The sequence below is a fragment of the Hippoglossus stenolepis genome, chromosome 6 (genome assembly GCF_022539355.2).
Source record: "Hippoglossus stenolepis isolate QCI-W04-F060 chromosome 6, HSTE1.2, whole genome shotgun sequence".
Classification (NCBI taxonomy): Eukaryota; Metazoa; Chordata; class Actinopteri; order Pleuronectiformes; family Pleuronectidae; genus Hippoglossus; species Hippoglossus stenolepis.
In genome coordinates, this window is record NC_061488.1 from 7,989,053 (window position 1) to 8,013,538 (window position 24,486).

Genomic DNA, 24,486 nt, shown 5'->3' on the forward strand with positions numbered 1-24,486 from the left:
TGTCCTATTTATGATCAACTGCTTCCAACTTCCTCCAATCTGTGCAAATACACTGCACTCCAACAGGTTGGAGCATGATCCTAAGCTCCAGAGGGGACCACACAGCAGTGGAGTGAAAATCCCTGCATAGTCTTTCACACCCCCGCAACTTCGCACATGATGTTGCTTTTCTCTCTTTCTCTTCCTCGAAGCATTTGCGCTCTTTTCCGTCTGCCTGGATATCTCTATTTAGCAGCTCACGCGGTCAGAGGTCAGATTAATATTTATTTCATGTGTTGCCTCACAGAGCAGCAGGCAGCAGTTGTTTGAAGGCCCGTGGATGCAAGGACGCCGATGAGGTTTGGAGGAGGAGCAGGGGTGAGGGGGTCTGACTGAGCAGAGCAACATACAATACAGTAAAACTTTTCTTCAGGGTAAACTGACCCTCAAATGAAGCAGTGTGGGGTCGTGCTACAAGGACAGGAGAGGGTGGAGGCACATTTTTTCCTCTGCCCCCCCTCCCGTCTGCGCCTGTCTGTCCTGTCCGCCCTCGTCTACGTTTTTTGCCGTTACCCCACTGTGTGCACTGCACAAACCAGCGGCCTGTTAAAACAGCCTAACCAGGTGGAGCTGAGCTATTGCAAATGTTCCCCTTCTGGTGTCTCACACTTCCAGGGGCCTCATGGACATATGAAACACAGCTGCGGGACAGGCAGAAGAAAGAGAGGGGGTTGGTTTTATGAAACAGCTTTGAAATGGTTCACTTTGTATGTCCCACATAGGTTTTGGATTTGATAGCATTTTGAAAAATCTGCAACCAGCACCGAATGATTGAATCCAAGTGCTTTCGAATACCTTATCGAATCCATTTAGTTTCGCATTCTCATTTTGAAAGGTTACACCTCACATAAATTTTAGAAAACTAAACTTAACAGATTGACATTCAAAGAGCTCCAAATGTTTTGCCAGACATATCACTGACTTAGATCTATTCCTTTAATACAAAAAAATAAGGAGATTTTGGAGCCAAACAGAGGAGCTGGCAGCTGTAACACAATCTCTGTCCCATAATCAATTCCAACATTATTTGTTTGGTATAACAAGTTTCATGACAGCAGTGGATGCTGAAAAAAGATATTTCCTGCTAGAACACACATATTTATTATCTTTCTTGAAATTCTGCAGCTTGCTATCACTCAGTACCTACTTTCACTCATATCCGGTGTGTGCTATCACTCCCACGTCTGTCTGCAGCCGGATATGGCACTCGGGAACACCGGAGTAGCTTGGATCTGATTCATAGCTCTCAACAGTCCAGCCAGTGCCATCAGTTATAGTTGGTGTCAGTGACAGTCAGAGATTCTGTTTTAGTTAAGCTTCCCATAATTCCCAGCTTAGTATGGCTTATCCATTGCAGGATGTTATCACTCAGGCACTCTGTCACTTGTGTCGTCGGCAGAAAGTCCGGGATTGACACTGAGCTGGTCTCCTCACCCAGCCACACACTTATCAGCATCCATTACTGAGGTGTGAGGGCCTGATAAAGGTCCGTGCAGCTCCAGCCAGAGGTCCCATTTAGATTCTTGTCTGTGCAGCAAGAGGCCTTGCCCCCTTGACTCTTGCTCTCATCACTCCGTAATGCTGTATTGGCCTGTCAATCAGAGAGGACCCTGGGTGATCAGTCAGCCCAGACTCATGCTGGTCGGAGGAGCCATTAGAGAGGAGGCTGCATAGCCAGACTGGCTCAGGCCAAAAGCTGATGAGAAACAGAGGAGCTGGAGAGCCCGAGGTAGAAGAGGGGGGAGAGGAACAGGAGGTGGATGTGCTGAACTATGCGGATTGTGAAGGGAGGGCAGCTCTGTTTTCTATTTGTGAGGATTAGGTTGACAGATCTGTATTTAGTTTCTTTGGGCCTCTAGCTGCAGCTAATCCCCCTCACCTGCAGCGGGTGCCCCCCCCCCCTCACCTCTTTCCTCTGACCCTGCAGCCCCTACTTCCCCCCTACTGCCCAGCACAAACACTCATCCCGAGACAAGCACATGACTCGTTGCACTCTGTCTCCTCAGGTTAGGGCCTCACACTCCACACAAATCTCCTCTGGGCCAAAAGAACAGCAGGGGTCTGGAACATTAGAAAAAAGGACCCCCACAACTTGCAGTCTTCCACATGTTAGATTTTTTTCAGTTTGGGTGAGGGGTCGTCACTCATCACTTAGAGATAGCAATTACTCAGAAATTAAGAGCTATAACAACGGAAGCAGCTTGCCAAAGCCACTCAGGAGAAAGGGGGACCTTTGGCAAAGCTGCACATTAGGAAATATTCAGGGTCAGGTCAGGGGCACGGACCTCTTCTCTTTAGATCCTGGCTCCCACACACTCCGACCAGGCCTTCGCACTGTGAAAAAGAAAGACTGCAATGCCTCCGCAAACACACACAGCATGCCTGCCAGCATTTCTGAAAGGTGGGGACTCTTGATGACCTAATAGTTGTAGAATCTGAGCATGTCTCTGTTTTAACAGTAAAGTGACTACAAGATGATGCAAAGAGGAGACAGGAACAGGTTTTGAAAGGTTGTTGATGCAGCTCCATGCGGGATGTCCTCAGGGCATTGTATTTATTTAATGTTATTTTAGCGTTTGGAGCTTGGAGCAGACCTAATGAGATATAACTGTCTGTTTGAGTAAACTGAACCGCTGAAGAAAGAACAAACATTTGTAGCGTCTCACGGAGCGGAGTGAAACACATTATCGTTACACGCAGCTATCATCAACGTTATATTTAAAAACCACTTCCACATGGCTGACAGATACAATATATGTTTGGTTTCTCTGGGACTCTATCCACAGCCAATTACTCCCCACCCACCATTGTGAAAACACCACACACAGCCAGAAACACACACATACAGTGGACACACCTTTGGACAAGTAGCAGCAAGCTCACATAAAGGGGTCTCTTAACTGAGTGCCACAGAAGGTGCTAATGGGGATTTTTCTGAACTCCACCAGCATAGGCCTATACCTCCTTACACAAATGAGGTGCTAAGTGGCCCCGCACACGGTCCTGGATGTTATTAATGAACACGGCTTGCAAATGTGCAGTAACCTTTAGCTTAAAGAAGAAAACAGGTAGCTTCTTGCAGTAATTATGTGCATGTCAGGACATCACTTCTTCCTGTGGGTTAGTCTGCTAACTGCTTTCTCAACTGTGGCAACCTGAACACTTAATAAAGAGAGGAGAAGATTTATCACATTAAAGGAAAAGGTAGACCACAAGAATAAGAAGAACTTGTTTTATCAGGATGTGGCTTAATTTCATTGACTGACTGTTGGCAGAAATGGTATGTTCTTTAAGTATGAGCAGCAAGAGACAGCACAAGTAAAAGCCCTACAGTCAAAATCTAAAATTAGCATCAAAATTAAAAGTATTCATTGTGCAGAATGCCTGTGTCTGTGTGCTGCCTGGGGGAGATTTAATCTAATAACACTGATTCATCGAGAACACATCCTTTATGAGACACCTGTGGGTTCGAGGGTGCTGCACGGTGTTTTAGCTAATCTTAGGACTGCACTCTTCTGGACAGAAATATCAAATATATAATAAACCTGGATTCTGCTGGAGCCAATCTCACAGTTTTGGGGGGGTCACATGCCCTGATGCTCCCATTTTCACAGCGGCCACTTTGGTCATCACATTCCACATCTTTTCCCCGTTCATCCAACACTTCTCAATTCTGAAAAGACTCTTCTCTTCTCTCTGAGGTTATTTTCAGCTGGTAATGCCCCATCTATCACAGCTGTCTGCTTCTGCTCCTTATCAACCATCACTTTGTCTGGTTGGTTATCCAGCAGTCTGGAATTTAAAGGTCCCGCAGGTCAGGATCTTAGCTCTGTTGTTTTCAACCACTTTTGTGTCCAATTTGACTCAGAGACCGCTACTCAGCCCAGATATTCTTCATTACCCCAGTCACTCGGTTATACCCCTGTGTACACCCCCACCCCAGCTTGCATCTTACACCCTCTAGTGTGCTATCTGTGTGTTGTTAAAGATTACAGTATTCAAATCTCTTCCTGACCCCACGTGGAGCGGTAGTGGCGTGTGTGTGTCATCACATTAAAAAACTCTTCTGTTCCTATGTGGCTGCACTGCCTCTGGGGCCTCTGGGGCCTCTTTGCACAGCCTGCACCTTGAATCCAGTCGGCTGTGGTCGACCCCTGCGTCTACGGATCTGGAGCTTAGTATCTGTTCTTGATCAGAGCCTCTGTTCTGTCTTTCAAGCTAGTTACTGGTAGGATTTCTTGATCCTTTTGGGATAATATAAAACATGAGGTCTTGTTACTGTTTAACAAGGAACCCTATTTTCTTTAATAAAGGTTTTGTGCCTTTTACATCAACTGTATTGGATTTGACTGCTAAGTTTTTTACCCCTGAAACTACTGACGTGTTTTGTGGACTCAAACACTTCACCCACCCCTCCATCCTCATTTTGGGTGAACTATCCCTTTAAGTAGCAGATAAAGTAAATGCTGAAATAAAAATACAGCAAATACTTAAGTATTAAAGAACTCAACTAACTATACCTCCTCATGTATGAGGCGGAAACTGGAGTTATCTCCATTTTCCAACTTGAATCCAATTAAGAAAAATACTTATGTATATATATAGTAGCATGAATATTTTCTTACTGTGTAAATACAGTGAACGTCTTCCGACCAGAAGTGGGCCAATCAAACAGTCAGGGCTGAGTCAGGTGACCAATGAAATTTTTGGGCGGGAACATCAAATAGCTAAACAACACCCAAGCTAACGGCTAACACACAACATGATGGCTTCCTGGGCAGCAGAAGGTTTCACTGAAATCGACAAACTCCGAGCTGAGCTGCTGAACGGTGTCGAGGTCGTGACGGACAGACAGCGCGGGCAGGAGGAAATCAGCCAGTAAGTTCACATCCACCATTCACCTGCTCCACCTGCTACAGGAAGTGACGTCCGACTAGCTTGAAGTTAGCCTGTTAGCTTGTTAGCTGCCCTGTCACAAAAAAAAAGTGAAAACACATGTAACCAGTGAAACAGTGCTCAGTAAAGCTAGCTAACCTGGAATTTGACAAACTTTTCAGTCACTATATTATATCAGCTTCATTACATGTTACCAACTACGGCTAGTAAGCTAGCTGTACATGATGCACTAATAAGCCTGATATGCTAACCTTACATGCTAAAAACTGTCAGATCGGGGCAAAATAAAAAAAATTGGTTTGTGTCTTACAAATCTTGAATAAATTATGAGTATACAAAAAAATCTATGTAATCCAAACACATTTAGGAAAGTGATGATTAAAATAAGGAGAACAATTAAGTTACGGTGTGAGGGCATCAATTCATATCATATTTCATCATATTGAATGTCAGGTAAAGTTGTAAAATAATCAATTAACATGACTGCTTCGTGAAAATATTGAAAGTTCCTTGCTTGCTCGGGTTATTGAGATTCTCAGATTTTTTTAATAATAATGATATCTATCAATATTGCTGAGGTAGAATTGTCCTGCTTCATTTTTAGCTATTTTCACAATAATTATCACTATTCACAGCAGAAATCAAAGTCTGGTGCTTTTATTTAACTTATTTAACCAACACCTGCACTATTGTCATTTATAGTCTCATCCTCATTGTATCTTTATTTCCAGCAGGGAAATTTTGGCCCGTATTGAAAACATCATCCTAGGAATAGTGACCAGTCTTTCCAAAGAAGAGGCTCCTTTCCTGGCACTGCCCAACAGATCCAGCTGGGCTAACGTCAGGTACCTTGATCTAAAGCATGCCCCAGCGTTAGACAAGTTATCCTCCCCCATCTTCAACACTTCATTCTACACAGCAGATCTGCGGGATCCGTGTCAGCTGTCTGACCTTTAAAAGATAAACACAAGCAATTCATGTTGTGAAAAGAAATAAATAAACATTTACCTACATAGGTCGTATTGTGGGAGGTCAGGCCACCCAAGTACTGCTTAATTTACTTCAAGAATATACATACTTGAGCGCCGTCTGAATTTGTACAAGGCGTGTTTTAAGCACACTGCTTTGGCATCCCAAAACTTAAAACTTGCAACTTTGAAGTTGAAATAACTTCCTGAGCTCAAAAGATGACAGAGTGATAAGGCATTGAAAAGGACTGGTCTACACACACAACCACGAGAGGCTTTAATGTGATGAGGCTGCGGAGACCTTACGCTCTGAACAAAGCGGACTGCCTGGTCTTGTTTGGATCAAACTTTGCGGCAGCTTAAAGCACATTCTGGCTTAGCCCTTTCAAATGTCAGAATCCCACAGACGTTTTCACAGACAAATCAGGACGGTGAAGTACGGGGAGGGCTTCTCATAGGTAGCCCTCAGGGTGTGGGGAATTATAGATGGCTTACAGGTGGGAGCAGGTTTTCAAAGCTGTAAAAGTAAATGTTGCTCACGCAGCATGTGCAGAGTTCTTCAATGGCCTCTCTTTCTTCCTTTCTTTTCCACTTAAACTTCCATGCTTTTTTTTCATCACCTCCCACTTAAGTTTTCACAGTGCCGTGGGGCTTCAAATGACTTCAGGAAGTTCCGTCAGCACCATTAGGAGCGACTGTCCTTCGTCTGTCACTAAATTTGGTGAGGAGACGCTCACACCTCACTCTGTTTCGTTTCTCATTTTGCTTCAAATGGGACTTTGCTGTTGTTGACAACCGACATTCCATTCAGTCAAAAGACAAGTAAAGTTTTATTGTACTACACGTGGCCTTGGTTTCGTATTCATTGTGAAAAACGGCAGTAAAAGTCAGATTGGTTTAAGGTGAAAAATTGACAGAGCATGTTGAAAGAGGCTTTTAAGGATCGGTTTACCACACGCATGGCCTAATTAAGAACAGAATGTGTTGTGTTATTTTCACTCCAGACCTTTTATATAAAACCAGTGATGGCGAGTATTGTGTTGAATGTCTAAAAGAAAGTTAATTTTGTGTTTCTCTGTTTTTAAAGCACAAATTCTCAAGATTCTCTCTGTCATCTACAAACTTGTGCAGAGCAACTCCTACGCCACGAAAAGGTTATTCATTTTACTTTAATTGATCATAAAAGCCAAATAAAATTCACATCATTTACAGTTTTCTTCTTGGTTATTGGTAAATGTGTTTTCCATAAAGATTTACCAACTGTTTCCACAGAGACATCTATTACAACAATACACAGCTGTTTGTTTCACAGACAACTGTCGACAGTATTGTAGATGATATCTCCTGCATGCTGAAGGTTCCTCGCAGATCTCTTCATGTGGTGAGTGGGCACAGAACCGGAGTTAATGTGAGATACAGTTTACATATAATGGGACTTTGGCAGAAAACACACCCCAGACTTAAAAAACTCTAAGTTTAACTTCATGTTGATATGTTGTGGTATTATTAGTTCAGCTCCCACAATTATGTAATCGTGTAGTTCTGCTTCATATCTCAGGAAACACCTGTGGAATTGATTGATTTATTTAAAGTTGAATTCAAAGAGTTAGTTTCAGATGTATGTGTAACACTATACATGGGTTTACATGAGCACACATTTATTTAACGTCACCAGTTGGCCACGTCCAAGGGATTAATCGCAGGTGATCTGCGTTACATGGAGGAGGACGGCACAAGGATTGACTGCCACTCAAGCTCTGCTGTAAGTCCGATCAACAGACACCAACAGACCCACTGACTTTTCATATTCTCTCATCTCAATAGTTTGCTTTTAAACGTATTGAAAACATTTCCTACTTTATAAAACATTTGCAACACATTTATTCAGTCTTCAAAACTTGATGTATGCAAACAGTCTGTAATACAGTCATGGCACCAAATTACCAACCACCACAGTCGATAGAAATGTGTGTTCGTGTCGCGTGTGCTGGGAGAATATGTGATACAAATATGGAAACGTTGTTCTGCGGCACCATGAGGTGTCAACAACTCCAAAGCAGCAGCACCAGGGCATTAGACAGCAGCACATTTGAATGACAGACAGCTTTTACTTGTTGAACCAATTTTGATGTCTGTTTTGTTTTAGGCTGTTGCAGTTTCATCAAACATTGCTGGGATTAGAAGTATCCTTTACAACGGGCTTATGAGAAGACTTTTAAAAGTTTCACCTCTTGTCATTCATAGATACTCCTGGGCATTTCTGTATTGCAGGGTCTGTTTTCCTTGACTGGGTTCAGATATTGTATCATCTGCAAAATTTGTCCTCATAGTTGAGAAGGATGCAACTTTCCAGAGACTCCTGGATGACGACTTCTGCACAAAGCTCCGTCCCTGCATCATAATCACAGTTAGTTTCCTTCGTTCTCACAATATTTTGGGGACTTTTGTAAATATGACATTAATTCTAGTGTTGGGGGTTTTGTTTTCTCCAAGATGTTCTGTGAACATACTAGATGTGTTGTTTGTGCGTCAGGGTAAAGGTGTGCCAGATGTGAACAGCAGGTTGATGGTGAGGAAGCTTTGGGACACATTGCACATCCCCACCTTTGCTTTGGTGGATGCTGACCCTCACGGTACTCATCAAACCAGTTTTACCTCTCACACATACTTCACATATTTCCACACGTTTAACAACACTTGACTTTCTTTTCATCTCCACACACACACAGTAGGGTTGCATGTCCCACTAGGCCAGCAGATGTTAGCACCTGTCATATTGCCTCGTCTGGCTATTATTTCCACTGGCGTGATCTTGTCCAGGTGGGATGACTCTGTTTCCATCAGTCTCAATACCTCTAACCCTCTTTCCATTGCATGGCGAGACACACATGTAATGCTTTACTTTGTTCTAAGCTCCGTTACACATCTTAGAGGATAATTGCTCTGGTATGTTGGTGATTGCAGCGTGTCTCTGTCTCTCCCTCTGCCTCTCATTTTCCCAGGCATTGAAATCATGTGTATCTACAAGTACGGATCAGTGGTGAGTCCCGCCAATGCCGGTTATTCCTGTACTGTACATTATCCGATGTGGCCTGTTCAGTGTCTCTCTGTTAGCAATGTGTAATTATGCCCCCATTTAAGTGGAAAAATGCACCAATCATCCATCTCAGAATATTTAAAGTGACGTGGAATGAGGTGAAAATGTTAAGTGATTGTGTGGCAGTGTCTTTGTTGATCTCTGTGATGTTTGTGTAATCACCCCCGTGTTCATTTCCTTCATTGTGAACATGTGCTGGGTATAACTACGTTACCGGGGTACGTTGCTGATTATGTGTGTGGTTATTGGAGATATACTGTGAGTGTGTGTGCATGTTGTGTCACTGTATGTGACTGGGGTGTGTGTGTTTGTGTTTGTGTGTGCATGGGTTTTTCCACAGGCCATGTCGTTTGAGGCCCACAGTCTGACCGTCCCCAGCGTTATGTGGCTAGGCCTCCTCCCCTCTGACCTCCAGAGGTTTGGACTCAACATTCGCTACTTCCTACTTCCTCCTCCTGCCTCTAATTGGGATTATATTCTGGGGACATTTAGATTGTTTGTTTTGGTTTCTGTTGCCGTCGCCCTCACTTTTTTTTTTCCTTTTAAGCAACTGCATCTGAGAGTATATTGAGTTTTAAGTATATGTCCCCTTGTACAAATTTAGGCCAAAAGGGCTTTTTGACATACATTTAATTGCCGTCTGTACAGTTCTTCCTCTTATGTTTCCCACTAAACATATATGTATATATAATAACTCCTCAATGAGAGTCCATTGAAAATGAGAGGAAACGTACTGTAGGAACAACATCCATCAACAGTGCTGCACTCTGCCCGCTGTCACTTTCAGGAAATGAATTTGGTCATGTGTAGTAAAGTCAACATTTCATTCTTCAGGTTGCAGGTTCCCGAGGATGCCCTGATCCCACTCACCGAGAGAGATGAAAGCAAACTCAGTAGTCTTCTTAAAAGGCCGTACTTGAGCAGCCAGCCCGACTGGCAAAGAGAGGTGAGAGAGGAGAAAAGTGCACAGGAATTTGCGTGTGAGAGCTTGATAGTGTGTGTGATGAGGGGAAGTAACTCAAACATGTAGATTTCAGTGGAGCCTCAGTTACAAGATTGAAAGTTTCAGCAAAATTGTTTTCCTTTGTCACTTTTTTAGATTTTCCCTCTGGAGCACATCTGAAAATCTGATTTATTTGGATTATCATATGTTTGAACCTTTACAATGGGACTGTAGACGTGGAAAGAGAATAATGGTGTGATTGTTAACTTTGCCCAGCCCTCCTCTACCACACTCACCTTTTGACCTAGTTGATGAAAAGTTAGTATAAAGCTTCCTGCTCCATTTTCAAAAGAAAAAACAGTTCCTGCTGGTAGTTTACACAGTTCTAACATTTGCTTGTGTGACACACAGCAGAGGAATGTGTGTGAGAGGACTCTTAGCTCTCGGGTACCGAGGACACAGAATAGCCACTCTGTTTGGGAGGCTGATGATTTATGCTTGTTTGCACGGTTTCCTCTTGCCCGCCCTGTAAAACGGCGTGTTTGCTCTTGTTGTAGATGGAACTGATGCAACAGACTAAGGTCAAGGCTGAAATACAGTCCCTGGCAACCATAGCTCCTGATTTCCTCACCAGCATCTACCTGCCCAACAAGCTGCGTTACGGAGGCTGGATATGAGGGCAATGCTGACATCTAGTGGAGGAGAAGGGGAAGTGCTGAAGCAGGTTGGAGTACTAGAGAAAGATCCAACCTTTTCAGAACAACAATGAATATTAATCCGTGTTTGTTTGACAGTAATGTTTGAATATTTATCAATGAGTGTGTTTGTTTATTTTATCGTTTCATTAAAACCCCTGTAAACATGTTAATAAGTCAGAGTATGGTTTTGGTCTTTATGTTCTTGTTGGACTTTCCCAAGTTATTTGGACCAACACATGTTTCAGCATTGTTGTTCATGCTTTTCAACTACTGACCAACACAGTGCATACAGGTGCAAAGTCTACAAGTGAGCAGATGAGGGGAAGGATTTCTTGATGTGGAACTGTGACATCTGTGTGGCTTTGTATTAATGAATGTATAACAAATTATAGCTGCTGGTCTGTATATTATCAGTTCTCCAGCAGGTTGAAACAGTGGATTAAATGTTGTCAGGGAAGGAAGAGGTAAAAATCTCTTGTTGTAAATCATCACAGACACAGTTGGGAATAAAAAAGTGGGTAAAATGTTTTGTGAGAGTATTAATTGTCTCGTGATGAGCAGATTTTAGTTATTCCAGGTCTTATGCTTAAGGGAAAAACAGCTGCTTTCAATGTTTATATCACCATTTTATTTGATGTGTTGTGTCTTTTTATGAAACAGTTTCTAGTTTATTAATTTTCCATATTTACTTACTTTATCATCATAACAAGTGTAAAACCTGCTTTCAAACAATTGTCAATAAGCACAATGTTTTTCTTTTCGGATTGTTTTGGACCAGAAGTAGCATGAAAAGGCAAAGTATCTCAACTACTGACCCTGAGTAAATACTGCACCCCTGGTTTCACTCGTGTTGACATTGTAAACAGAGTCTCGTGGACTAAAGGGATGAATAACTTTATTTACATATATATAGAAAAGTAATTCGAGCTAAACGTAGCTGTTGTGTCTTCAGTCGCATCAGACCATGTGTGTTGCATATACACGCGGAGTGCTTCCTGTTGGACGAGACGATCTTTGGTAATGTTATTGTATGACAGCCGGTGGGCGTGGCTGAGAGCTTGCGCAACATACTCCTGCAACGTCACCGCAGTGACCGAAGTGCTGTCATTTCACCGTCTGGACTTTTCCCAACAAGGAGAGAAGAAGAAGAAGAAGAAGAAGAAGAAAAGAGAGAGACACAGACATACTGAGCAGCTTCAGTTCATATCATCAACACTCAGGTTAGTTCACATAAGAAGTGAATGTAACGGTGTTTGCATGTCACGTGGTTCATCCTCATCTTCAGCAGATTTGATGAAGATCAATTTATAGATGTTATGGTGTAACTTTGAATCTGTCAACCTTCAGATGTTCTAGTATCAGTGTTGGCTAAAAAAAAAACTCAGACAACAAGAAGTTATGAGCAGCTGGAAAAATATGTTAACAGGTTTTTAATATAATAACATTTTCAACATAGTTTTTTTATTATTTTTTGGGCCAAGGTCAGTTAGTATCTGGTAGCTTTGACAGCACAGTATGAGAGTGTATAATATAACACGTACAATTAAATTTGACTTAGATGATCTTCTACAGAGACCCAGTCCCTGCTTTGTAATATATGTGCTCAGGTGGGCTCAGTTTTCTCAGTTCATGACTTGTGTTTCATCACAAGCAGCCAGACACCTCCTCCTCCTCCTCTTCCTCCTCCTCCTCTCATCTGTCTTAGGTAAGACAGTGGCACTAGTGAGACCACTCCTTCAGAGGGGAGGCCTCCCCCTTTCCCTTTTTTCCAGCTTGTCAAGGACAGCTGACTGCAGAGCAGACTGAAGGAAGAGGAGCCTCCTGGGCATTTAACATAACATCTTCTCTGGTCTCTCACCGGTCATAGATTAGTGTGGAGTCAGTCATGTTTCGCAAGACCTTCATGATCTGTTACATCAAGGTGGACTGGGATGTGTTCAGGTAAAATGGAACCGGTGGCAACTGAGAGAGAGAGAGGAAGAGAAAGATTAAAATTTTTTTTTAAGAGGATCAGGTTTAGTGGAAAGTATCTGAGATGCTAACCAGTCAAACGTTGGTAGGAGCTGTATTCAAGTATCTGAACTGTATAGAATATAACCAGTGTCCATTCTTCTTGCCTTGACAATTCACAGGAAAACTGTTGTTATACATGTTTTAATAATTCTCCTATTCTCCTTCTCCTTTAGGTCTCGGGTGTCTCAAATGGACGCAGTGATCCGCCGGTGCCCTTTCCTGACCACCGTGCCCAGTGTCTTCCTGCAGCTGGCTGGGAAGTCATCGCTGGTGAACTATGCCCAAAAGTGCCCCGTGATGATGGACCTGGCGTCCAGAGCTCTGTCCTCTTCGGCCTCTGTGTCCAAACCCACTTCAACAAATGACGGTCAGTTGTGATAAAAGAATGAATGCACCATATATATATCTATAACTGTTTGACCAATACAATTAATGCACAGGATCTAATTTTATTATACTTTAAAAAATGTTCTCCTGTATTCTGTAGATCAGAAGCATGAAGCGTTGCTCCCAGGACACACCACGCCACCTGCTGGCCAGGCTGTAGGCTCCAAATGCCCTTTCCTGGCAGCAGAGATGGAGCAGAAGAGCAACAGGGTCGTCAGGGAGGCGAGGATCGAGCTGCAGGAGGACGTCCAGCAGATGCACTACTTCTGCACAGGTAACCAGTCACAACAGCCACACCTCGAATTGGATACCCATGCAGTCAGTTGTTTGTGTAAATCATGAAAGTGTATAGCAAGATTATTAACAGCATGTTTCTTGATCAGGGAAAATAAACGTGGATTTATCGGTTGTGGATCTCATCGAAGCCGACAAGTCCAACACGGAGGCACCGAAAAGTCTCTTTAAACCAGCATCCCACCTGTTGAAGGATAATCTGCCTGAAGGTGAGAAAGTCATCTTCTTCCCACTGGGCGACAGTTCACAGAATGTACGAGTTGTTTTTGTGAATCTTATGAACCCTCCCGTTTTCCCCCATCAGCGGTCACATTCCAGTATGACAGGTTTTTTGAAAAGAAAATTGAAAGCAAGAAGACGGATCACACGTACAGGGTTTTCAAGACGGTGAACAGACGCGCCTCCTCATTCCCGATGGCAGACGACTACTCGCAGTCTTTTCATGCAAAGAGAGATGTGTCTGTGTGGTGCAGCAACGACTACCTCGGCATGAGCCGTCACCCCACAGTCACCCAGGCTATTGTGTGAGTAGGCAAGCGGATCCTCTTTAACTGATTTGTGTCGCGAAATGTGAAAGTAAACTCTTTCAAATGTTTTCTCCTTGAAGTGAGACTGTTCAGAAGCACGGTGCTGGTGCAGGAGGCACACGAAACATTTCAGGGACGAGTAAATTCCACGTGGAGCTTGAACAGGAGCTGGCTGACCTGCACCACAAGGACGCCGCGCTGCTGTTCACCTCCTGCTTTGTAGCCAATGACTCCACGTTGTTTACTCTGGCAAAAATGCTACCAGGTGCCTTATATACAGCTTTGAGATATCATAATGTGGAAAATGTTATATTTGATTTAGACGGAAATGTATAGGAGGCACTTGAGGGTTAATATTTTCCTTTGTTTTCTCCTGTAGGTTGTGAAATCTACTCTGACGCAGGCAACCATGCCTCAATGATCCAGGGTATAAGAAACAGTGGGGTCAAGAAGTTTGTGTTCCGTCACAATGACGTCAGCCACTTGCAGGAGCTGCTCGAGAAGTCTGATGACTCAACTCCAAAGATTGTTGCCTTTGAGACGGTGCACTCGATGGACGGTGAGGCCACAGCTCAGCCACTGAAGTGTCAGACCTATTTGATGTATTCTTATGCTTCAAAAGGAAATCAGGGACATAGAGGACTTTGTGGCCTCATTCAGTTTTAAGTGATTTACTGACAATTAAATGAAGATTTTCCAAAGTTAACAGAAAAAAGCCTCTTACAAAGCAAACATCACATCCCTACATTTCATACATAGAGATTAATGTCACGTCATGAAAATAAACATAGTGTAATGGACTGTGTGCTCTTCACAGGGGCCGTGTGCCCACTTGAAGAGATGTGTGACATTGCCCATAAGTACGGTGCTCTGACCTTCGTGGATGAAGTTCACGCCGTGGGCTTGTATGGGCCCAGAGGAGGAGGGATCGGGGACAGAGACAGAGTCATGCACAAGATGGACATCATCTCTGGTACCCTCGGTAGGTGAAAGCCTCTCTGACGATGGGAAACACTTCATAACAATCTTGTCAGTCACATACACGCTTCTCTGACCTGCTATGGGTTTTCGTTTCCAGGCAAAGCATTCGGCTGCGTGGGGGGTTACATCTCCAGCACCAGCTCTCTGGTGGACGCGGTACGCTCCTACGCTGCGGGCTTCATCTTCACCACTTCCCTGCCTCCCATGCTGCTCGCAGGGGCGAGGGAATCCATCAAGATCCTGAAAAGTGAAGAAGGCCAGGTGCTCAGGAGGAAACACCAGAGGAGCGTCAAGCTGCTCCGACAGATGCTGATGGACTCTGGCCTTCCGGTCGTCCACTGTCCAAGCCACATCATCCCCGTCCGGGTAAAAAAAGAGAGAAATCAATCCAACCATCTGTGAAAATTCATACATTTTGAAGTACACTTTGCTAAAAAGAAAGTTTATTCTGTTTGGTAGGTTGCAGATGCAGAGAAGAACACTGAGATCTGTGACATCATGATGTCTCGCTACAACATCTACGTGCAGGCAATCAACTACCCCACGGTGGCTAAAGGAGAGGAGCTGCTGCGCATCGCCCCCACACCGCACCACACCCCACAGATGATGTACTACTTTGTTGGTATGCCCACCATCGTTATTTTCTTTAATCCTGTATTTCCAAAAATTCAGTTTTTTTATGCATTAGACAAACAATGCATAAATTGCCAATTCTAAGGATGTTTTGTCCGTTCGAATTGTCTTTTTTTTTTTATACGTGTGCACAATGTGAAATATTTATTTGGAGGAAGTGAGTTAAAGTCTCTGCAGGTTTTAAAACCCAGTGTTCTGAATACGACTATTAGAACTTTGACTGTTTTTTAGATATACTTCTACGTTTGTAATCCTCACCTGTTTGTTCTGTGCTTGGTCTCCACAGAGCAGCTGGCGAAGACGTGGACCGAGGTGGGAATGGAGCTGAGGCCGCACCCGTCAGCCGAGTGTAACTTCTGCCAGCAGCCTCTTCACTTCGAGCTGATGAGCGAGAGGGAGAAGTCCTACTTCACAGGCCTCAGTCACATGATATCAGCTGTGGCCTGATGTAAAACTCTAAATCCTAGTTCTATTCAAGCTATTTATTTTTATTTAAATTAAATACATCACCACATATATAATGTTCTGTGACCAATAAAAATTTGCGGGTAAAGTTTTAATTTACTCTTTTGTTTTCATTTTTAAACGTTGACTGTGTTTTATACATAAATCTATTTTTACTGTATTTTGTGGTTTTCACTTATATTAACATTTCTTTATTGTGAGTTAAAATGAAACAACTACCTTCATAAAGGTTAATAATACATCCTTATGGGACACTCCTGTATCACATGTGGCATTTACGAATCAACTTGAAGGTCACTCAGCAGTGAACAGAAAATAATCACCGATGGCTTATCATCAATATATTTGTAATCCCTGTCACATGTATAGTTTCAGTATCAGTAATTTGGATTTAAGATACTTCTGTTGAGAAAGTAAACAACATTTCGACTAAGTTTCAAAGCAGGTTGAAGGTTAAACAACATTTTCTATCTCCTATTGGATGTTGAATTGTATGTGTAGCAGAGCCAATCATGGATTCTTACTGTAAGTTGTGTTTTATCATATTTTCTTAATGAGAGAAAAATCTCATGGGGCAGTAAAGCTTTCGTCACATCCTGCCACATCTATATCTATACATATATATATAAATGCAGCGAGCTAGTTCAGGCAGCCAACTCGAGCTGCGCTGCTCCAATCATGTGACGTACACCACGTGACATACCCCACTCTCCAAAATCACCTATAATACACACCCACCTTATTAGGCCGTCTCTTTAAGCAGAGGAAAATTTCCCATCAATCCCTTTGTTATTATATTGGGGGGACTGATTAAGTCGGAGCCCAGACGCCAAACACTAACCTATTCTACTGTCTGACTGAAATACATATACTCCCATTAAACATCTTACAAAATGTATATATAATGGTTCAGGTGGGTTAATCATATCTGAATAATTCACTTTACATGACACTTTGAAATTGCAAATTACCGTGAGTATAGTATATGTGGATAATGTTGAATATCTAAGAGAGACTGGCCAGACAACGTTAGTAATCTTAGTATTTAGTTGAGTAAAGTGTTGATCCTGACATGGAGGAATTCTTCACAATTCAGAATTCACTTTAATCTGGTGCACCGATATATTTATGCAGTGCTCCTGGCAAAAAAAAGATAATCTGTCATGACCTGTTGTGGAATGTGAAATTGCATCTCTCTGCAGACTTGTCCCCAAATTCCGTTAGAAAGTGATATATGTGCCTTAGGTGTACGGTGCTGTAGGATTTGTGTCCACGTCAAACTTTAATGAATAGATTTACTATAAAATTCACCATATTGCTGCAATATAGTGTCCTTACTCATCTTCTGATTGAAAACCCTGTTGATTTAGAAAGAAATACAGATGCATCAAGTAGTGCTGTTCATGTTTAAGCAGCTTGAAGACAGATTTATGGAATCCAATCTCTCATCCCTACATGAAATGCATGTGATGACATTCCCTGGTTTGGCCACAGGGCGGCGTCCTGGTTCTCCCGTTTGCGACTGTGGGCCAGTGACGTCACACGCCTCCTCCCTGTGCAGATGACTCATAGCTGGTGCAGCAGCGCTCGCCATGAACCACTAGATGGTATCAGCACAGGACAGGATATTGAGTTTCCTATCCAGATAACACGGGAGATCACTGTGGTTGTAATAAAATGCAGCAAACACACGTCCATGTGCCTCAGAGCACGTGACAGTGGAGCAGAGGAGCATTTTAAATCAACTGAACTATCAGATTTATCTGCCAATGACGCAGCAACCTGGTTATTACAAGTAGTTGTTCATGTAAGATAGTGTCAACATCTTTATTGAGTCGGTATTTCTATCCTAGTGGCCTATCATTGTTATTTTTAAAGAGGATTTGCTCAATTAAAAAAAATCTCTTTACTCCCACACGCATAGAAACATGAATGGAGAGGAAGCTCTCCTCCCATGTGTCTCATCTCTGAATGCTTCCCTCCGTACATCTGCACATGACAGGAGAGTGTTTGCCCCCCCTCCGGATATGCGTGAAAGCCCTCGAAGCAGCACGCGAGTACCTGGGATTCTGCAAAACCAGAGACCTGCCCACTCTTCCCTCTGACAGAATTAGCATGAGCTCGTGTTTTGAGCACATTACGTAACATGTAAAGTGTTGGTGGAAGTGGAGCAGTCAGGTGACCGCCACTGTCATCCAGCTGCAGCTCCAGCAAACTCAGAATATCAAGCTGGGGTGTTCTGTATTTTTAACACTCTTCCTCCATGTTGTGTTTATTTAGGGGATTTTGAATATTGAGACATTCGTTATACAGGAGGGTCCGAACACTACAGCTCCTTGTGGCTCCTTGAGTGTGATTCATTAACAAGTTCTACAATATTCCAGAGAGGTGGTGTTGGGAGGAAATGCTCCTTTGTGTGTTGTCACCCATCATGTCCCTCATCCATCACTGTCCTTTGCAGATGCAGGCCGCGCATTCTCTTCTTTGAGAAGGTCTGAGGGCAGGTTCAACACCTCAGGACTTCCTGGAGGGGATTTCAACTGCAGCAGCTATCATGTGGGTATGAGGCTCTAGTGTGTGTGTTTGTGTGTGTGTGTGTGTGTGTGTGTGTGTGTGTGTGTGTGTGTGTGTGTGTGTGTGTGTGTGTGTGTGTGTGTGTGTGTGTGTGTGTTTAAACTGCTGACATTATGTAGTTGCTGGCTGAAGCAGGTGCTGAAATGGAGCTGCGGTGTGCTGCAGTGATGATATGCTGTGTGTTGTTGTGTGTCTGATCAGCCTGTGGTTGAGAGCATTGTGTGTGTGTGTGTGTGTGTGTATGATGGTGTGAGCGCAGGTTTAGCTCTATTCCTCATTCTGTGTTAATCCTGATGCTCTGCACATCTGTGTCTCCCCCGCTCACGTGTGCAGACAGATGAGCTGCATAGCTGGATTCCCACTGCACGCATCCCTCCCTCCCTCCCTCTCTGTCTCCCTCTCTCCCTCCCTTCCTCTCTAATCCCCTCTCATTCACCTTTCTCTTGCATTATCATACACACCAGTAGTGAACCGTGGCCATGTTTTGTGGTTACTTTCTAAAAAAAGACACTCATGCACTGCACCATGCTCACGAATTTCCTGCTGCAGCGGCCGTGTAACATCTCAAGATGAAAACAAGGGTTTCATTCACTCACTTCCCCTCAGAAATAAAGTGAAGACTGGGGAAGGGAGCTGTTCCAGTGGTGTATCGAATCTGATAATGAATATTATCATGATGACCTCTGTTCTGAAATCTGCTGCTATTCCACAACCAAATGCATTAGGAAGAAAAACTAATGGCTACAGCCCATTTGTCAATGTTTGTGTTCTGAATGGGGATGTAAAGTTATGTAAAGATGATTGTTATTGTTGTGATCTTATGTAATAATCTTATATTTGTTATAATGTAGTATTGGGGAATTCTAGAGTACTAGACCAGTAATGTTCTATGTAGTAATTATACATTTCTTATGTATAGTAGCTGTGTCGTAGACTTAAAAAAGCTACTCAGGTAAAGTTAAATAGAAATGCTTTACCAACTTAAAAACAATACTGAAGTTGATGAAACACAAATGAAATCGTTCATTTTAAAGTTAAATTAACACAATTGTTAACCTTATTTTGAAGAAACTTCAAGTTGTGTGTTAAAAACTGAAGTAATTTGTCTAAATTGGTAAGCTGTTCTTTTTTCAGTGTAGTTTTTTCCATTACAACTTATAGTCTATTATTACTATTGTTATTTTGTTGCTGTGGTTATTTTTGTTATTGTTATTCATTCATAAGAAATGTATAAAGATCAATAAAATCTCATCTGTCACATTTGTCCAAGAAGTATTCACATGCAGTTCTAAGCAAGGTTGTACTGACTCAGTCACACCTTGAACATTTGACTGATACATGAGGAAATGATAAGTGAGTGGTTTTTCACAAAGATCCCACTGGGACCAGCTCGTCGAAAAACTTTGTGATATTTCTGCTATGACTTTAAATCATAAGGAACAAACTCCTCCCTCTTGAGTTGCTCTACTGTCAACTAAGAGGAGAAAAACCTCCCCGTGCACAGGAATGGTAAAAGCACAGTGCGCATGGAGGACAGTGGTTAGATGTGGTGCTGTGGAAGTTGATGAAGAGATCATTGGGCTGTGAAACATTCCCACTTCAACATGTCTGGGTGCAAATAGGTCCGTGTCGTGCCCCGGGGCAGCTCACACTCACTCACTGATGGAAACAGAGGAGAGGGAAACGGGGAAATCTCTTCGCTCGGGCGGCAGAAGCGCCATGCGCCGGCGGGGCAGCGTCTGACCGCTTCTCCCGTTTCTCTCCTCTGCTCTCCGGCTGAGATGTAGCGGTCTCGTCGGGCCCGGCGGATCATGAAGGAAGTGGCGCGTTTGGCGTGAAACCCCGAGTCCGACATGTCTAACGCGACGCCGAGCAAGAGCGTGGAATGGCTGCAAGTGGAGTTGGAGTCCGGGGGCACTTCCCTGCTGCTGCTGGACTGTCGCTCCCACGAGCTGTACGAGTCGTCCCACGTAGAGAGCGCCGTGAACCTGGCCATCCCGGGGCTCATGCTCCGCAGGTTCAGGAAGGGCAACATCCCCATCCGGACCATCATCCCCAGCCACGAGGACAAGGAGAAGTTCATGCGGCGGTGCAAGACGGACACGGTGGTGCTGTACGACGAGGGCGCACTGGGCGGCCGGCAGGACAGCGGCGCGCCAACGTCGGTGCTGGGGCTGCTGCTCCAGAAGCTGTGGGAGGAGGGATGCAAAGCGTTTTATCTGGAAGGTAAATGGCGTTAATGTCGAGTTAACCCACTGGAACTACGTAGTTATACGTTGGTGTGCGTGTTGGTAAGTTGTGTCTGTGAAGAAGTTTACAATGTAACAGCGAACATTCTTGTTTTTGGCGCAGTAGAAGTGAAACAAAGTATCTTTTTTTTTTTCCTTTTTTTTTAAAGGAAACGAAAGGATCGTGTTTCTCTCAACCGGAACACCGACATTGTAACTTTTTTGGTGATCTCGTGTTAATAACGACGTTATTCCTGCGCCAACTTTCTTCCTGTGATGCGGGTTTTTTTTTTTTTTTGCGGATGTTGTAAAAGTTTGTGAGCAGCGCGTCCCGAGTGTGTCACTGAGATTCTCAATTAAAATTCCAAAATGGCCGCGCCATGTTTTGCTCCAGCAGGAACAGGCATGCATTTCATGAATGGTCTGTGTTGGGAGGAGCGTGAGCGACTCCTTTTTTTTTTTTCTTTTTTTTTTTTTACAGCCCAACTGTATTTTTATTGATAAAATGACAAAACAAATGATGAAAGAGATGAGGTGAGAATTTATAATAAAACAATAATGTAAACATCCTGATGTGACTTTGTTTCTGTTGTGTTTTGTCTCTCCAGGTGGATTCGTGAAGTTCCACACCGAGTACCCAGAGCACTGTGAGACCCTCCTTGACAGCTCCTGTCCGAGCTCCTCTCCCCCGCTCTCCGTCCTCGGGTTTGGGAATCTCCGGATCAGCTCGGACTGCTCCGATGGGGAGTCCGACCGAGAGCCGAGCAGCGCCACAGAGTCCGAGGAGAGCCCCATCCCCAGCAATCAGCCGGCCTTCCCCGTCCAGATCCTACCCTACCTTTACCTGGGCTGCGCCAAAGACTCCACCAACCTCGACGTGCTGGGCCAGTACAATATCAAGTACATCCTGAACGTCACACCCAATCTACCCAACATGTTTGAGCACGACGGCCACTTCAGGTACAAGCAGATTCCCATTTCGGACCACTGGAGTCAGAACCTGTCCCAGTTCTTCCCAGAGGCCATTTCTTTTATAGGTGAGTGGGTCAATAACTGACTTTGTTTGAATAGAAAACTTCCAGACACGCGCACACACATACTTTACAGAACAGAAATTTGTGTAGTATTTATCTATGAGGTATTAATTAAACCATAGTTTGCTAATTGTGTTTAATAATAATATAATTATCATCACTTCTGAATGATTTATAGATAATCAATTGCTGAACGTGCATGTGTTATAGACGGTAGTTTTTGTATTATTTCCATAAGCAAATTGTGGTTTATACAGCAACATGCGATAAACACTCCCTCCAATAGTACCCAGTTAGGACATTAGGTTTCAATTTCACATTTGATTCGCTGTTTCTCACCGTGGCTGCACCTGAAGCCGCAGCATTTGATGTGTGTGTTTGTTTGTGGCAGTGTTGCGTGTCACAAACAAGTCTCGGGGTAGAAAAAGGAAGGAAATGCTGTTTCCACTCACTGGGTTTGTGTTAGAGGGTTGAATCATGACACAAGCATGTGTGAAAGTTCTCTTGTTCCGTTTGTGTTTTGGTCTGTTGACAGTTGTTTGTCTGTAACTTACAGAATATTAGCCCCTTGAATATTAGTTTTCTTGAGGAAACCTTGTGGTGCCATTGTTTACTTCTGTTAACTAAGGGCCAGAATAACATTGGTAACTGCTAAAAGCCCTTAAATAACTGGATTATATTTATCAATGAAGATATTATATACAACAATTTGACCTTAGTTTTCCTCTCATCTCACAGACGAAGCTCGATCGAAGCAATGTGGCATCCTGGTCCACTGCCTGGCCGGCATCAGCCGCTCGGTCACGGTCACCGTGGCGTACCTGATGCAGAGACTAAACCTTTCCCTCAATGACGCCTATGACTTTGTCAAGAGGAAGAAGTCCAACATTTCCCCAAACTTCAACTTCATGGGCCAGCTCCTGGACTTTGAGAGGACGCTGGGGCTGAACAGTCCCTGTGATAACCAGCGATCCACCAGCGAGGAGCAGCTCTTCTTCACCACGCCGACCAATCACAACGTCTTCCAGCTGGACACGCTGGGGTCGACATGAGGATTGGTGGGACAGGGGTTTTATTTTCTTGTTTCCTGTGGCGTCTCTGAGGCTTTCTGAGCCTGTGAGGCGCCTAACTAGCTGACACAGGCAGAACATCAGTTACACAATATCTGCACCAAAAGGAACTCCATTGATTTGTTAAAGGAGCAGTGCCCGTACGCAGAGAACAAGCTCCATTCGATCACGTCTCGATGCCTTAATATCTAACAAAAGGAGGGAGTTTGCCACCCACCATACATGGCATTAACAAATGGCCATGTACAGCCATGACAGCAGGACATTTCATAACCTCTCTATTACATCTAGGATTGTTGTTTGACTGTTACTTGTTATTCACCAGCTGTAAATTGGATGTTAATGTATTTCTTTGCATTACTCATGATTGTTGCCTTCATGGTGTAAAAGGAGTCTTTTGCCAATCAGAATGTTTTTTGTGGACCAATTGAAGTGTTTCGATGGTACTTTGATGGAAAATAAGCTACTACAGTGATCCGGCCTTGAATCCTCGTCCAGTTTTTCTTCTGATGACTGCAGCAGCAGAATGGAGTGACCGCTGAAAGCAGTATTGCGCATGCTTTTAGTCAGAAGACCTCAACTAATATCTGGTAAACATCCAGGGTGTTAGATAAGTGGTCACGAGTTTGCAAAATACCCAAATGAAATCTCGTTACTCTTCAGAAACCCTCCTTTACATTCCACTGCTTATAACTGTATTATTTGCGTGTGATTGTGTTCTACCGAGGAGCATGTTTTGTAACCCTGTTTCCTGTTATTGTCGAGGCCTTGACCATACCATAACAAGAAATTGGATGTGGAGGTATACAGAGTAGGAGCGCTTTTTTTTTTTGCCACAATTGACAGAAACAAATGTTTAAGTAATCAGCGTATAAAGGATTGGATGTCCACCTCGTTTTTTTACTCCGACAGTCTTCAGCCTGCAGCTACTTCTTTCCGTGGCACAGTAATGTTAAGGGAAACATGATGTGTAATTAGCTGTTCTCCATTGCCAGTCTCGTCTCCGAACAAATGAGTGAGCTTGATGTATGAGAGGGAATGAAAGGAAATGAGTTTGACTAACGTGTTCTTACCTCACCGAGAGACGCTTTCAGGGATTTTTATACAAGGCATCTGTAATTCGTCATGGCCTCTTAAAAGTGCATCCAAGGGCTGTTTTGTGTGCTATGTTTGTAAAGTTGTACATAAAATGTGGTTGTCATAGGGACACTTTCTCAAAAATCACGAAGAATGCGAAAGTGATCCTATTTTGGCCCTTATGTATAGTGTATGTAAAACTAAATGTCCAAGACATTCTGTACAAGTTTATACAACAAATATATTGTATATTTTTACTTGAATGTCTTCTGTTGGTCTTTGTTTACACGTTTTTCTTCGGGAAGTTGGTAGCACGCTGTCATAAAAACCAAACAGAAGTGGTCGTGTGGTTAAGTGAGGAGTCGGAGCGCTGCGTCCAGTCCTGAGCCTGTAGGTGTGGTCAGATGTCTTGTTTTTCGGTCCGCTATGACGCTCGGCTTCCTGTCTCCCATGGGCTCTTTGACACAAAGACAAGTGACAGGGCCAGATCTGTCAAAACCACAGCGCAGCCGCACCCACACGCAGTCACTCAAGCGGCGCTCAAAGGAAAAAGGAAGGTGAC

The 24,486-nt window shown here is 43.4% G+C and overlaps 3 protein-coding genes across 4 annotated transcripts; all 3 read left to right on the plus strand.

Moving 5' to 3' along the window:
* The first annotated feature begins 4,770 nt into the window (after positions 1–4,770).
* Positions 4,771–11,150, plus strand: spo11 (SPO11 initiator of meiotic double stranded breaks). Its single transcript, XM_035159650.2, has 13 exons — positions 4,771–4,917; positions 5,667–5,780; positions 6,536–6,624; positions 6,991–7,057; positions 7,176–7,284; positions 7,579–7,665; positions 8,050–8,086; positions 8,201–8,310; positions 8,437–8,536; positions 8,906–8,943; positions 9,341–9,417; positions 9,835–9,946; positions 10,501–11,150. Exons 1-13 carry the CDS (start codon positions 4,802–4,804, stop codon positions 10,618–10,620), a joined length of 1,176 nt encoding a protein of 391 aa, XP_035015541.1. The 5' UTR covers positions 4,771–4,801; the 3' UTR covers positions 10,621–11,150.
* A 591-nt stretch (positions 11,151–11,741) lies between these two features.
* LOC118110449 (5-aminolevulinate synthase, nonspecific, mitochondrial-like) lies at positions 11,742–16,040 on the plus strand. 2 transcript variants are annotated; one of them, XM_047340353.1, is made up of 11 exons: positions 11,742–11,861; positions 12,828–13,021; positions 13,142–13,315; positions 13,425–13,544; positions 13,640–13,859; positions 13,943–14,127; positions 14,242–14,421; positions 14,680–14,844; positions 14,941–15,209; positions 15,303–15,465; positions 15,763–16,040. In XM_047340353.1, the coding sequence occupies exons 2-11, from the start codon at positions 12,844–12,846 to the stop codon at positions 15,921–15,923; spliced, it is 1,815 nt and encodes a 604-aa protein (XP_047196309.1). In that variant the 5' UTR covers positions 11,742–11,861; positions 12,828–12,843; the 3' UTR covers positions 15,924–16,040. The 2 variants fall into 2 exon arrangements, with proteins under 2 accessions (XP_047196309.1, XP_035014077.1); XM_035158186.2 differs by lacking the exon at positions 11,742–11,861 and adding an exon at positions 12,463–12,582.
* Positions 16,041–19,999: 3,959 nt separating this feature from the next.
* LOC118111477 (dual specificity protein phosphatase 7) lies at positions 20,000–24,187 on the plus strand. Its single transcript, XM_035160110.2, has 3 exons — positions 20,000–20,741; positions 21,352–21,780; positions 22,516–24,187. The coding sequence occupies exons 1-3, from the start codon at positions 20,369–20,371 to the stop codon at positions 22,827–22,829; spliced, it is 1,116 nt and encodes a 371-aa protein (XP_035016001.1). The 5' UTR covers positions 20,000–20,368; the 3' UTR covers positions 22,830–24,187.
* The last annotated feature ends 299 nt before the right edge of the window (positions 24,188–24,486 follow it).

Coding starts and splice junctions, on each gene's coding strand:
- spo11 (XM_035159650.2), top strand. CDS start 4,802: ATGATGGCTTCCTGGGCAGCAGAAGGTTTCACTGAAATCGACAAACTC. Junction 8,944..9,340: donor TCTACAAGTACGGATCAGTG/GTGAGTCCCGCC, acceptor GTTTTTCCACAG/GCCATGTCGTTTGAGGCCCA. Junction 9,947..10,500: donor AGCCCGACTGGCAAAGAGAG/GTGAGAGAGGAG, acceptor CTCTTGTTGTAG/ATGGAACTGATGCAACAGAC.
- LOC118110449 (XM_035158186.2), top strand. CDS start 12,527: ATGTTTCGCAAGACCTTCATGATCTGTTACATCAAGGTGGACTGGGAT. Junction 13,316..13,424: donor GATGCACTACTTCTGCACAG/GTAACCAGTCAC, acceptor TTTCTTGATCAG/GGAAAATAAACGTGGATTTA. Junction 14,422..14,679: donor GACGGTGCACTCGATGGACG/GTGAGGCCACAG, acceptor TGCTCTTCACAG/GGGCCGTGTGCCCACTTGAA.
- LOC118111477 (XM_035160110.2), top strand. CDS start 20,369: ATGTCTAACGCGACGCCGAGCAAGAGCGTGGAATGGCTGCAAGTGGAG. Junction 20,742..21,351: donor CAAAGCGTTTTATCTGGAAG/GTAAATGGCGTT, acceptor TTGTCTCTCCAG/GTGGATTCGTGAAGTTCCAC. Junction 21,781..22,515: donor AGAGGCCATTTCTTTTATAG/GTGAGTGGGTCA, acceptor CTCATCTCACAG/ACGAAGCTCGATCGAAGCAA.